This window comes from Grampus griseus (assembly GCF_964374135.1).
Source record: "Grampus griseus genome assembly, chromosome: 6".
Classification (NCBI taxonomy): Eukaryota; Metazoa; Chordata; class Mammalia; order Artiodactyla; family Delphinidae; genus Grampus; species Grampus griseus.
In genome coordinates this window covers 82,099,431-82,113,346 of record NC_139000.1, presented here as the reverse complement: position 1 = coordinate 82,113,346, position 13,916 = coordinate 82,099,431, and the positions used below count along the sequence as shown (strand labels likewise).

Here is a 13,916-nt window from a genome sequence, read left to right as displayed (position 1 = left end):
ACTGGAGGTGTTCACCAAGGGGACGGGAGCTCCCAGTGGGGGCTGAGTCCTTTGAGATCCTGGGGATTGAGAATCTTCTATATAGGAGAAGGGGTTGTTTTAGAAATCCTGTCCAGTGGCCTGGAAGTGGTCATGATTAAATGTGTGAGTAAATTCCTTCCATTTGGCCTCAAGTGGGAGAATGAAGGCACATTGAGCAAAGAGACATGTGCAGGGAAGCCAGGTTTCAGAGTAAGTGGAGGGCCTGGGGGGGCAACCGGGAGCACCCAGGAGAAGGAAGGACAGTTGCTATGGGTACAGGCCTGTGGCCTCTCCAGACTCCCTCCCTGGTGGACAACATCCTCCCCAGAAGAAGTGATCAGATGCACACGTGGCTCACACACCACACACTGCCCTGTAACAAAGCTCTGGGCAGAAACAAATACACCAACAATTCCAGAACGTTCTGAAAAAGCTATATGAGAACCCATTGGTTAACGGTCCTCAAATCCGCGAAATTCTACTTTACATGTAAGCATCCTGTGAAGTCCGTCAGCCTCCTGCTAAACAGGGTGGTGACTGAGGACAGGGAATCTCCAGCTTGCTCACACTTTGGGAACCAGAAGTGAGAACCAGAAGGGATGAGAGTTCATTGGATTTTTTTGGGGGGGCTGCGTTGGGTCTTCAATGCTGCGCGTGGGCTTTCTCTAGTTGCAGCGCGCAGGGGCTACTCTTCGTTGCGGTGGCTTCTTTTGTTGCGGAGCATGGGCTCTAGGAGCGAGGGCTTCAGTAGTTGTGGTGCATGGACTTAGTTGCTCCGAAGCATGTGGGATTTTCCCGGACTAGGGCTCAAACCCGTGTCCCCTGCATTGGCAGGTGGATTCTTAACCACTGCGCCACCAAGGAAGTCCCCATTGGAATTTTCTTTTTTAAGTCAACATTTACATGAGAGCTTACAAGCTAATGGAGGCCCTCCTAGCACAGTGAGAAACACTCTCGTCCTATGGTTTATTCTCAGCTTTCGGTTAGTTATCCTGTCCCCTGCTTTATTTCCAGGAGCATGTTTTCTGCATCTCTGTAATTCCTCAGGGCTTTGGCACATCCATTCAGCAAAGGTTAGCAAGCCATGGCTGATTTTAGTCTAAAATGAAATGAGTTTCTTATTTCTATTTTGTAGGACACATACTTCATGAATGTGTTTGCCTGCTTGATTTACAAAGCCTTATCTAGCTTTAGCATGCCAGGTTATGTCGTGTATGTGGTGTTTACCTCTGTCTGCCTTCTTGCTTTTGTGTTGTTACAGGTGCCTGGAAAGGAAGTATGATGCAGTTTATGATTTTTGTAGGGAACACCAAACAATCCTTAAGACCACAACCTGGGGCATTTTAATAGCAGGTAAATAACAAAAGGGGATGGAATACCAATGTCTCTTTTTCAGGATCCCTCAAATATTTGTTTTCTGTAGAAAACAAATAAATCTTTCCCTTCCCCTTGACTTCCCTGAATCATCCAGAGAGGAGAGAATTTAACCAGGATGCCCCTGAGTGGTGGGTCTCAACTTGAGAAGCCCATGTAGATAGCTTCCCTGTCCTGTTTATGCAGCCAGCAGCTCATTTTTTAGGTCACCTACTCTCACTTTGTTATTGTGGTATGGATTTGAGGGTTGGATATTGCAAATCAGGTAACTGGAAAACATGGTGATAATCACAAGGCAGAAACCTAATTGAAGGGGTGATATAAGTAATCAATCAATGCCTTATATGAACACAACACAAGAAGGAGCCTAGGGTCAGGTAGCCCACTCCTCTTACCTGAAAGCAGGACTAGACTGTCTTCACAGATGAGCAGGTGTCCTGTTTTGACACCCTCCAAACAAAGGGCTCCAGGGCCCATTTGAAAGAACATTCCTGTCTATAAAATGTGAACCCTCCCACCCAAGCCCACAGACATGTATGCAAGACTGCTGCCGCCCCAGAAGGTCCGTAGTTTCCCGGTGCTCACACAGCTAGAACAGGGAGTAAGCAGGATTGAAAGCTTTCTTTGTACCAGCTCAGAGAGTATTTTGCAGACCATACTCAAAACCACACAGCTATGCCATTGTAGTACAAAGTAAGCAGATGGTGTGGCTGCGTGCCAGGGTGACTTTATTTGTAGAATTAAAATACAAATATACAAATACAACTGTCCTTGCCACCTACAAAAACAAGTGGTAGGCCAAACTTGACTTGGAAACAAAGACTTGTTTGCTGACCTTTAATGGAAAACCGTGTTGTTCTTACCCTAGAATATCATCTTCAAAAGCCATCACTTTGGTCATCGCCCTACCTCTTTCCTTTAGAGATGCTGTGGCACTTAGGGATTGTTGTTGTGACACTCAGAGATTTTCCTACTCAAGCTTAGGCAAATCTGGGCTACAAACTAGAAGACTCAATATCTTCTTGCCAGTAGTTGCTTTAGTGCCTGGCCTTTCTCTGATGGAAGCTCACCTGCTACGTCTGAATATCAGAAAAAGTAGTACTAAGCAAGAGTCCCAATGATCAGGCAACAAGATTCAAGAATTCAGAAGGTTCTTTGAGAAAAAAGACCTAGCACCCTGTCCTCCTAGCATTCTTGGTGAGACTTTAAAATGTTTTTAAAAACCCAAAATATAGTCTTTATAATCAGAGGCACCTATAGCTATATCAAGAGTACCCCTGCGTTCAATGGTTTCCTGATTGAACCTGCCCTTGGCTGAGCCAGATAAATGCTGGAGGCTGGTCTCCAGCTGATTTGGTGATGCTCACTGTCTGCATTGCTTCCAACAGGTCACCTGGCTCTGGTGATTGCGGCCTGTGTGCTGAACTTTCACAGAGCCCTTCCTCTTTTCGTGATCACGGTGGTTGCCATCTTCTTTGTGATCTGGGATCACTTCATGGCCAAATATGAGTCTCAGATCGCTCAGTTCCTCTCTCCTGGCCAAAGGCTTCTGGACAGCCACTGGTTCTGGCTGAAGTGGTAAATGCTGTTAGTTCTCTTACTGAGGTTGAGAGTGATGTTAGTGTTTTCCAACACTGTTCCATAGATTTGTTCTGAAATTGCTTCCTCATTTATGGGATATTGAAGCTAGAAACAACCTAGGGAATAATCTGTTAAAAAATGCCTTCATTTTACAAGCAGGACATCAAGGACTAGATAAGGCAAGATGTGCTCAAATGTCCCTACAAACTGTCTTAATTTCAAGTGCCACTAAATGATAAAATGTTGTCCAAAAGTTGGGACGGTTCTGACTTAGAAAGGTGGCTTTCTGCTCTGGGCACGAATCTGGACTCTTGGGGAGGAGAGGTCTGTGAATTAGTAAAGCCAACTCTCTCTTATAGGACCCCCTGTCCTGCAAGTGACCATTCAGGGCTTTTCTTTCAGCCTCTCTCTCTGTGGGACCTCCTCTCTCTCCAGGTGGCCCTACAGGGTAGGACCCAGAACCCATTCTCCCCAGTATGGCCCACATGGAATCTACCAGGAAAGTTCACACATTCTTTGCCTAATAAACCAGGGTTGTACAATCCCAACAGAGCAACCCTCCCTGGCTCTGCCATCCACTGATTCAGTGCTATCGTATGCCCACTAGATTCCCCAAGGAGTCAGAACCCAGGCTAAAGCCTGACTTAGTTCTCTGAGGCTTGGGTGAGGTCTCCAATGCAGAGGACACATTTCAAGCTCTCCCTTGAAGGGAAGAAGGGAACGCTTCCCCCATCTCCCAAAATGAAGACGCCCAGCAGCTCTCGCAAAGAAATCACCGGACTTCCTCTCCAAGCATCGTTTCTCCCTCTGACCCCTTTATATATCCAAAGGGCCCAAGTGTTGTGGACACATTGCTTCATTTTTTGACTATGTGCCTTTATAGCTACACCCAAAAAGAGTCTCTTGCAATTTCTAGAAGCATAATTTCCTGGTGCCAGGGTGTGTTACTCAATATTTTTTGCTTGTTAGTTGAAGCCTGTTTAAGATTTTAAAGTTAGCACAGCAAATGATGCCAAAGCCTCCTTCTTTGTTCCCTTAGGGTGATTTGGGGCTGCCTGATCCTGGGAGTTATTTTCTGGCTGGTCTTTGACACCGCCAAATTGGGCCAACAGCAGCTGGTGTCCTTCGGTGGACTCATAATGTACATTACCCTGACATTTCTATTTTCCAAGCACCCAACCAAAGTAAGCACGAAATCGATCATTTCTTGGTCTTTTTCCCTCTTTTTTTTCCTCATGTGTAAATTGCTCAAAATCATGAGTATGAGAGAGTTGAACTGTTATTCAATATTTTTCTTACCTTGCTATGATATTTCAGTGGCTAAGGTGCCCTTTTCCTGAACGTTAATAGTACTGTTGCTCTCTCATTTTTCATTCTCAGTAATTTTCCAGTTGCTCAACCAGTGAGATACTCTCTCCTGTCAAGTCCGATTTCTACTCATGTACCCCCTTCCCCCCCATCAAACACACATACAAAGAAAACTCATCCATTTTTATTCAGATTTCCCCAGACCAACAAATAATCTAATATTCTACCACTGGATTCTGCAGTTATCAAATTTGTATTTGCCATTGAGGCTATTTTACTCCAAAAATTTGTACTTAAGCAGTTTTGTTCACATAGGATTCAATTCTCACCCTTGTTCTGTCAGCCTGTAACCCAATAAATGGGCAAGAATTCTGAGATATCAAAACTTTCACATATGCTTCATAATGGCAAACTCTGGAAGACTTTACTGGCTGAAAGGCTGATCCAAGAAAAGAGCATTAATCAAAACCAAAGCCACCTGATACAATCCAAATTCTTTGCCCTGTGCGGGTGACCATCTCTGCTATTTTCTGTGCCTCCAATCCCATAGTTCTTTGCAGGCCACTCATCTCTACTCCAAAAATGAAAGCACTTGATTGTCCATTACCACTGCACTCCCTGGGTCTGCATTAGAGTTAATTGGTTCCTTTTACTGTGAAATGAGAGCCCCTCAACAGGGTGGAATTTCACTTAATTCACTTACAAATTGTCAAATCAACAAACCTTGGACACAGAGAGAAGTCATGTTCGGCCTTTCCATTTTCCAAATGGGGAAATAATTATATGTATCTAACATTTACAGCATGACCGGGAAGGCCAGATTCTTCCTCTTTTAATGGCCCTTCTAAGACTACTCTTTGTGTCTAAGTGATTTTATCTTGACAAAATGGTTACATACACTGCTGGGACTGAAAGCTTAATCTCAGGTTTATGAAGAGGGAGCACAACCCTGAGATTTTTAGGTATGATTCTATGGAGGGATTCTCTGTTCACAACTGCTTTGGCCTCCGAAAGAAGGTGGATCACAGGCCACATCTGAGAAGCTTCCAAGGAAATAGTGATCCTCTGGGCATTTATGCTGAGTTCAGCATTCATTTTCTAATAACCTATATCTCTTCCTATTTCTGTATAGGTTTACTGGAGGCCTGTCTTTTGGGGTGTTGGGTTACAGTTTCTTCTTGGGCTTTTGATACTAAGGACAGAACCTGGATTTATGGCTTTTGATTGGCTGGGGAAACAAGTTCAGGTAAATTTGGTTCAAAAGAATGCCTTGCTTTTATAGTGCTTTTAACATTTGAATATAACCCTCAAGACATGTCAGAAATAGCTTTATTTGTCTGCATTAGTTGACCCAAATTTTAATTCCATAGCATGAATTAGACAAATAACTTTGTTTATGTTAATCCGTGTAGTTTATTAATATTCTGGTTGTCTCTTACCCATACCATCCACTACATCACTCCTCAATCCCATTTGACCCCTTCATCCTGCCTGAGGGGTGTCACTCTTCTAAGACGTTTCCCCCAACAGAGAAAAAGGCTTCTTTGCATCTAGTGGCAACCAGTACCTCCCATGTACCATCTGTGGCTTCTGGAGCAAGTTACCACACCCAGCTTATTCGTTAGCACCCTAGAGTCAGAGTGAATGTCAGAAACGCCAGGAAACCTGTATGCAGTTATAGTTCTAAGATATACTTCCAGGCCATCCACTGGAGGGGGAAAGTTGACAAAATTAACTCTCTAAGTCTATCCCACAACTTTTCTGAGTCCCCACCCTCTGCAGAGCCGTAGGTCCTGTGGATGGTAACTACCTCTTTAGTGCTTGTAATGATCTGCTCTTTTCCTTTCTTTAACTCAGACATTCCTGGAGTACACTAATGCTGGCGCCTCATTTGTCTTTGGTGAGAAATATGAAGACCACTTTTTTGCATTTAAGGTAAAGCCAAACACTTTTTTTCTATGTAGACACTCCCTTTTCAGTAACTTCTCAGTCTTTGTAGATGTTCAGATAGAACCTAACTGATCAGAACCCAGGCATATACCTGCCAGGCATGTCATAGGGACACAGCCCATCACTGGGCTTTCTCCTTTACCTGAAGTCAGTGGACTGAAACATTTCATTTTTTTACAGTAACATTCAGGGAAACATGTAGAGGAAGTCAGGAATACTGAAACACAGGCATACCTCAGAGATATTGCCGGTTCGGTTCCAGACCACCGCAATAAAATTAATACCGCGGTAAAGCCAGTCAAAAACTTTTTGGTTTCCCAGCTCATATAAGTTATGTTTATACCCTACTGTAGTCTAGTAAGTGTGCAATAGCAGTATGTCTAAAAAAAGTACACAGCTTAATTAAAAAATACTTTACTGCTAAAAGAATGCCAAAACAATTACAATAGTAACATCAAAGATCACTGATCACCATAACAAATATAATAATAATGAAGAAGTTTGAAATATTGTGAGAATTTACCGAAATGTGACCCAGAGACACAAAGTGAGCAAACGCTGTTGGAAAAATGGCGCCTACAGACTTGCTCACCCAAGGTTTACCAAAATCGTTCAGTTTGTAAAAAACACAACCTCCAAGAAGTGCAATAAAGCAAAGCACAATAAAACAAGGTATGCCTGTACTTTTGGATGTCTTGTAGCATTTGCTGAGATAGTTATGAAAGATCATGTGGTGGGGGGGGGGGGGGACTTCCCTGGTGGCGCAGTGGTTAAGAATCCGCCTGCCAATGCAGGGGACACGGGTTCGAGCCCTTGTCCGAGAAGATCCCACATGTCGCGGAGCGACTAAGCCTGTGCGCCACAACTACTGAAGCCCACACACCTGGAGCCCGTGCTCTGCAACAAGAGAAGCCACCGCAATGAGAAGCTCACACACCACAACGAAGAGTAGCCCCCTCTCCCTGCAACCAGAGAAAGCCCGCGCACAGCAACAGGACCCAACGCAGCCAAAAATTAATTAATTAATTAATTTTCCTAAAAAAGATCATACGGGGTAATAGTATCTGAGATTTCAGGGAAAAGAACATTAGGTCCCTGGCAATGAATAGACATATGGCTGCTAATGCCTCCCCAGTCCAAGCTCAGTGACAGCCCTGCAGTCAGGAAACTCCTTAATCCCAGACAAACCGGGACAGCTGGTCACTCACATCAAGATCTGTTCTTCCAGAGCCATCCCCTTGCTTAACATTTCCCCTCTCTCCTTCAGCACAGCCTTCACCTCGGCAGGCCTGCAAGCTGGGCCTCCTCCCAACCAAAGGAGGGATGTTATTTTACAGGCGAAAGGCCACTTGGCAACTTGGCCCCATGCTCAGGCCTAATCGATTCTCTCCCAGGCCTCCCCCATCCCCAGGAAGCCCATCTTCCTCTGGGAAGTCCCTGCAAATCCTGTCGATTAGTCAGAAACATGCATTTGGCTTTTCCTTCAGATTTCTTTTTTTGTGGTGTGCTATCGTTCCTACACTTCTCCATTGTCTTCTCACTCGGGGACTCCAAATTTACCTCCAAATTACCTCAGCATCGGTTAGGCCAACTGCTATGCTGAATCTTTTTTTAAACTGCTGACTTGATACTTTGGTGCTGAGATAACTAAGCCATCTCTGAAAGGTCAAATGTTTACAAATTGAGATAGAAATATGCTCCTGTCATGAATTGAATCCAGAATTACAAAAAATAATATCACGGAGAAGGAGGAACTTGCTGCCCAGACTGCACCAGTGTCTTCAGACCTCCCCCAACCCTCTGCCCCCAGGGCAGTAGTCTCCATCCTTTCTGCCAAAGCAGATTCCTGTGGGAACATTGGGGAGATGAGCCCCTTTAACTCCCTGAAGCTTTCAGGAAGGCTCTGCCTGCCCATTAAAGCCAATAAAATCACATAAGTGAGCGAGCTCTGAATAATGGCACAAAAAGTCTTTTAATATATATTATTAATAGATTTTTCTAAATTAGATCCTGTACAAATTGTCCTTGGCCATTCTGTGTCTCTGGTGGCAGCTTGTCCCTGGCCATTTAGCTGGGAACAGAGGGGAAGGGGAACAATGGAGTAGGGGTAGGGAGGGACCCAGACCACAGCTCTGTGTGGTCTATGCAGGGAAGAAACTGTTCCCTGTAGACACACAGGCTGCATTGAAGGCATCCAAAGAGCATCAGGAAAATCGGATCTAGAAAAAGACAACCTTTGTTAACACAGAAGTAAACTAGTTTCCAGAGTTTAATCTTTGTAAAGTGATTCAAAAATCTATAGGTAAAATAGTTATTATTCTAAAAGCTAAATCCACGAATGCTTGCCTTATACAAGGCATTGTTTAAGCACCTACTGTGTCACTACTGTGAATAAGGATCTGAGGTAGCTCACACTTAATCGTGACCCAGGTTACTTTGCTAATAAGTAGTGAAGCCCATGTCTGTTTAATATCAGAACAACAAGAATATCTGCCAGTGGCTTTCAGTTTCTTGATCTAATTATTACAAATTCCCCCCGAAAACGTCATTCCTTCTCTTAGAAACTAAAGTAAGAAAAGCTCATCATAGCAGGATTTTTTTTTTTAAGTCAAGTTTCCTATGAAATAGACTCAAGCTTATCCAGAACAAATTAGAGTAAGAGACTGTAGATGGGGAAGTTGCCTGTTAAAAACGCTGTTTAGTTCAAGAGGAGTTTCCAGTATCTTGATGACATTTCAGAGGGGGAAAAGGAGGCAGAAAGGAGACTGATCTGAAAGCTACTAATACTGCTGGGGCCAATGTTAACCCGTGACCACTCCTCCCCACCCCCCCCCCCCCAGGTCCTGCCCATCGTGGTTTTCTTCAGCACTGTGATGTCCATGTTGTACTACCTTGGATTGATGCAGTGGATCATTAAAAAGGTACCAGGACCAGAAGGCAGCGGGTGACCGGTGTAGAGCTGATTATCGCAGGGACAAATTCTTGAATGCCTTTTATCTGGGTTTTTCCAAAGTACCTTTCCCTTTGTACCAAGATCCACACCCACCCCAAGTTATTAGATTTAAACCCCAAAATCCTACATGGGTCCACAGAGGGAATTTTATCTCCAGGACTTCTAATAGGGCTGTGACTTGCAACACACTGAGCATCTTCATGAAGCAGTTATTCCGTTAGCCAAAGAATTGACTCCAAGGGATGGGGACCTGATTGTCCCTTCATCTTGGCTATCTGCCCAAGGCTTACACAGTCACTGCTTTTCCTCAGGTGATAACGAAAGTGGACCCTCCTGGTCTAGGAGTTGCTAGAGAATCAAAGCAAGAAGGGGAAGCTGATCTTTTCTCCTGAGGGATTTTTGTAAGCACACAAATTTTTTTTTTTTAGGTCTGAAAAGTTAACCTCAGTTCTGCTGCCCCAGCAGCTGTCAGTCCTACATTATGTTAGATCACAAAACTCAGAAATTTGTAAGCTAGTTTGAATGCACATGAGAGCAAGGCAGTGTATACAGGGCTTGGGCACAGACACAGCCCTCTTTTGATCCCTGTAAAGAAATAAAATTTATTTATTTTAAAAAAGAAAAAGAGAGAGAGAGCCAGAATACCAGCAGAATTAAAAGTTTCAGCAAGAGCACCAGGGCGCATCGTTTTCTAATTGTCAGTTTAAACATTCAGCATTCCTGTGTCCACATCGAAGCAGGAAGGAAGGAGAGAGGATGCAAAAGGAAGTCCCCATTCTGAGGTGGGCACCACAGTCCCTGGTTGGAAGGACCACTACAAATTGGGACCATCAACCATGTTTGTTTGAGAGTTAAGTAGAAAAGGCCAAACCTCAACTACATCCCATTACTTATTAGCTAGGCAAACTTTGACAGAACAGCTAAACTGTTCTGTGCCTTGGTTTCCTCTTCTGTAAAATGGGCCTAATTATAGGACCTCCCTCAAAGGCTTATGGTGAGGATTAAATGCATTACTCAAAACAATGGCTTAAAACAGTGCCTGGAATGCTGTGAAGACTGCCATGACTGTTAGCAATTATTACAACTTATTACTTGTACACAATAGACATTCAAAAAACTTTACTTGTATGAAATAGACATTTCAATAGACATTGTATAGTGTTCAAAGTATATACAATGACTCAGACTTACCGCTCAAATAGGATTTGATCAGCCTGCACTATGGACTATATAAGGTATACTCAAGTTCAGTACAATTGTTGAAGGCCTCAGTATTTTCCTCCAGTTTAAAGATTTTTATCCCTACTTTGAAGTTCTGTGTATACAAATAGTTCTTTACTGACTTTATCCTTTTTTGCCTTTTAGGTTGGATGGGTAATGCTAGTGACTATGGGAACATCTCCTGTTGAATCTGTAGTTGCTTCTGGCAATATATTTGTTGGACAGGTAAGTTGTAATATCAAAAAACAAAACACTTGCTAAAATGGATACTCTTTCCAGAAAGAGAAATAAAAAAATATGATGGTGTTATTTCTTTTAGTGTAGGGAGAAGGGTGTCAAGATAATGAACCCTCAATATTGACAATGTCCAGATTCCAAGGAGAGAGAAAGAGAGAGAGAGAGAGAGAGAGAGAGAGAGAGAGAGAGAGCGCCCTTCTAAGAGTATCAATGCACTAGTGTGGAATTTGAGTCCTTGAAAATTTATGGAGAGGAAGAAAGATTGAATCATTTTATCAAAGCATAAGGCTTCTCATGTATAGATTCTCAATAAGTCCTTTCTGAATTAACTGAATTGTTGAGGTTTCTGGCCCACCCATCAGAGGCTAGCAGCTCATCTACTCAAATGGAGTTCACCATTTATCTTGAAGCTGCAAACATGTAACAGACAGCCTCACACTCTGTAGTATAATGCTTGTGGCAACGAAAGAGACCAAAAAGGCTTTCCACCAACACCGTGCAGCCATATAAATAGTTAAGCTCATTCTCAACTTATCTGAGCAGTCTCTTTGCTGAGCCTGAAGAAAAATGCTGATGAGCAAAAGTATTTTCACCTTCCTTATCCATCATGTGGATAAATGCTCTTTTTTAAAAAAATATTTATTTATTTACTTATTTATTTGGTTGCACCGGGTCTTAGTTGCTGCAGGAGGCCTCCTTAGTTGCGGCTCACCAGCTCCTTAGTTGTGACACACGGGCTCCTTAGTTGTGGCATGCAAACTCTTAGTTGCAGCACGCATGTGGGATCTAGTTCCCTGACCAAGGATCGAGCCTGGGCCCCCTGCATTGGGAGTGTGGAGTCTTATCCACTGCGCCACCAGGGAAGTCCCGATAGATGGTCTTTTGCCCGAAGTCCATTTAAGCAAAGAAGTATGTTGCCAAGTTCTGTCCCTCAAAATGGCAGCATTCCTAAGGGGTAGATAAGTAAGAAATGGTAATAATCATCCTCATCATTCAGGATCTATGGCTTCAGGCAGAATGGAATCACACACCAAGGAAACCAAGTGTGAATACTTGCTAGCACGGCTGTGCAAAGAAATTGAACTCGAAGCAAAAATCAAGTCACCCAGAAAAACACATGGCTCCAGATCAGTAGACTTATACAACTGCTCCAGGCAGGCTGAGCCTTCTGATTGGTAAGCCCAGCTTACTAGCCTGGAGCAAAGTCTTTAGAGTGGGGCCCATACTTCTTTGCCCAGGAGTTGAAATTGTTATAATTATAGCCATAAAATCTCTCAGGACTAATTAGGGCACCATCTTGAGTTGATTACTCCTACCTGCAGGGTAAGAGGGCTCATGTACTGAGTTTCTATTTGGTCCATAAATTGAAGCTCAACACACTCAATCTCATAGCACAATTAGAAATAATGAGGGGAAAATTGTAAAATTGCACACATGCTTCTGTGGTGCTAAATTTGATACTTAATATGCTAAAAGTACAGCTATTATTTATGGAGAGCCCATGCTGCAGGCCACCTGCCCTCCTTAATGGGACTCAAGCCTTTACAACTACACTCTAATTGATTCCTTTCCATGCAAGGGGAAGAAGGGGGTCTCTGATTCTCAATTAGGAATGGGCCTGTGGGCATCGGTATATGTTATTGCTGGTATTTTTTCATACTTGTGTCTTGTTTCCCTATAGTATCAGCAAAGAGGTTTAGGGTCTGTTGAGATGAAGCTGGAAGATAGGAAGTCACAGAGGTTTGGGAATCACAGTTCCCAAGGCCAGGCCACTGGGCAGTTACTTGGCCCATGGTGCTCCAACCTTAGAAAAGAGTACTAAGCCATCACAGTCCAATCCTAGGCTAGGTGAGAGCCTTATGTGAATTGGCCTTGCAAACTTCACACGTGACTCTGTATGCTCACTGCCCTGGAGTCCAAAAGACCCAGACAATGATGGTGTGGGTTCTCAAACATGAGCACGCATCGGAACCACCAGGAAGCCTTGTTAAAACACCACTGCTGGATCCAGCCCCAGAGTTTCTGATTCAGTAAATTTGGGAATTTGCATGTCAAACAAGTTCCTGAGTCAAGCTGATAGAGTTGATCTGAAGTCCACTCTTAGAAATACTGCTGTAGAGAATGGAATTTTGAGTAAATTAGCATGTCCTCGTAAGGGAACGTTTAATCTGATCACTTTTTGTTTCCAGACAGAGTCTCCACTGCTGATCCGACCATATTTACCGTGCGTCACCAAGTCTGAACTCCACGCAGTCATGACCGCTGGGTTCTCTACCATTGCTGGAAGTGTCTTAGGCGCATACATTTCTTTTGGGGTAAGAATGTTTGGGGATTAATTTATAAAACCTCTTCTTCCTTTGCTATTGTTATTTCTGCTTTTTCCTTTACTATTACTGCCAGATAAGGAGGGCAAAAGAGTGTTCTTTTTGCTGTCTAGTTGGTCACAGTTTCTTTGGCATTTGAATGGAGTGACCCCAAGGAGCTTTGGTGTTTCACTCTCATATCTCTGCCACCTAAATGTGAACTATATCCACCCATAGCAGAATGAAATCATATTATGAGGTTAATTTGGCTGAAAATTTGAGTAAGTAAAAAAAAAAAACTATTACTGACACTAAAGGCCATCTAGTTCAGTGGTCAGCAAACTATGGCCCATGGGCCAAATTTAGATCACTTCCTTTTTTTGTAACTAAAGTAAACTAAAGTTTGATTGGTAACCAGCTATCCTGTTCATTATCTAAGCAGCTTTTATGATACAGACTTGAGTAGTTGTGGCCCTAAAAGCCAAAACTATTCACCCTCTACAGAAAACATTTTCTGACTCCTGGCTTACAGCACTGATTCTCAAAACTTACTTCACGTTAGAATTACCTGGGAGCTTTTAAAAGCCCTAATGCCCAGGCCCCTACCCAGAGTAATTCAACAGAATCTCTTGGGACGAGACCCAGGCATCAGTGTTCCCTTTCAATCCTCAGGTTTCAATGTATAGCCCAGTTTGAAAGCAGGGGGTCTATGGGATGGCGCTGAAGAACGTTATGGTAACTGGTGCACATGCCCTGAGCACAGGGCTTATTTACAACCCCTGGTGGAGAAATGGAATAACACAGCAGCTGTGTGGTCCAGGTGATGAGGAATTCTTACAAGATAGGCAAGTTTCATTCCAGGACTTCATCTGAGCCTCACAGAGCGAATCAGTAGGAAGAGGGAAGAAAAAAGGGTGAAGGAGACCTCAGGAATACCAGTTTGACTGACTCCCCAGATGGATTGCTGT

The 13,916-nt window shown here is 43.4% G+C and overlaps 1 protein-coding gene across 1 annotated transcript in view; it reads left to right on the top strand.

Annotated features, from left to right (window-relative positions):
- The window catches only part of SLC28A3 (solute carrier family 28 member 3), a gene marked incomplete at both ends in the record, with an annotated part of 57,276 nt that overhangs the window by 32,624 nt on the left and 10,736 nt on the right, over positions 1–13,916 (top strand). The window contains 8 exons of the mRNA XM_082655790.1: positions 1,283–1,374; positions 2,784–2,973; positions 4,016–4,160; positions 5,417–5,530; positions 6,142–6,219; positions 9,075–9,155; positions 10,553–10,633; positions 12,835–12,960. Of these exons, the coding sequence (XP_082511916.1) occupies positions 1,283–1,374; positions 2,784–2,973; positions 4,016–4,160; positions 5,417–5,530; positions 6,142–6,219; positions 9,075–9,155; positions 10,553–10,633; positions 12,835–12,960 (907 nt within the window). The remainder of the gene's footprint in view (positions 1–1,282; positions 1,375–2,783; positions 2,974–4,015; positions 4,161–5,416; positions 5,531–6,141; positions 6,220–9,074; positions 9,156–10,552; positions 10,634–12,834; positions 12,961–13,916) is intronic.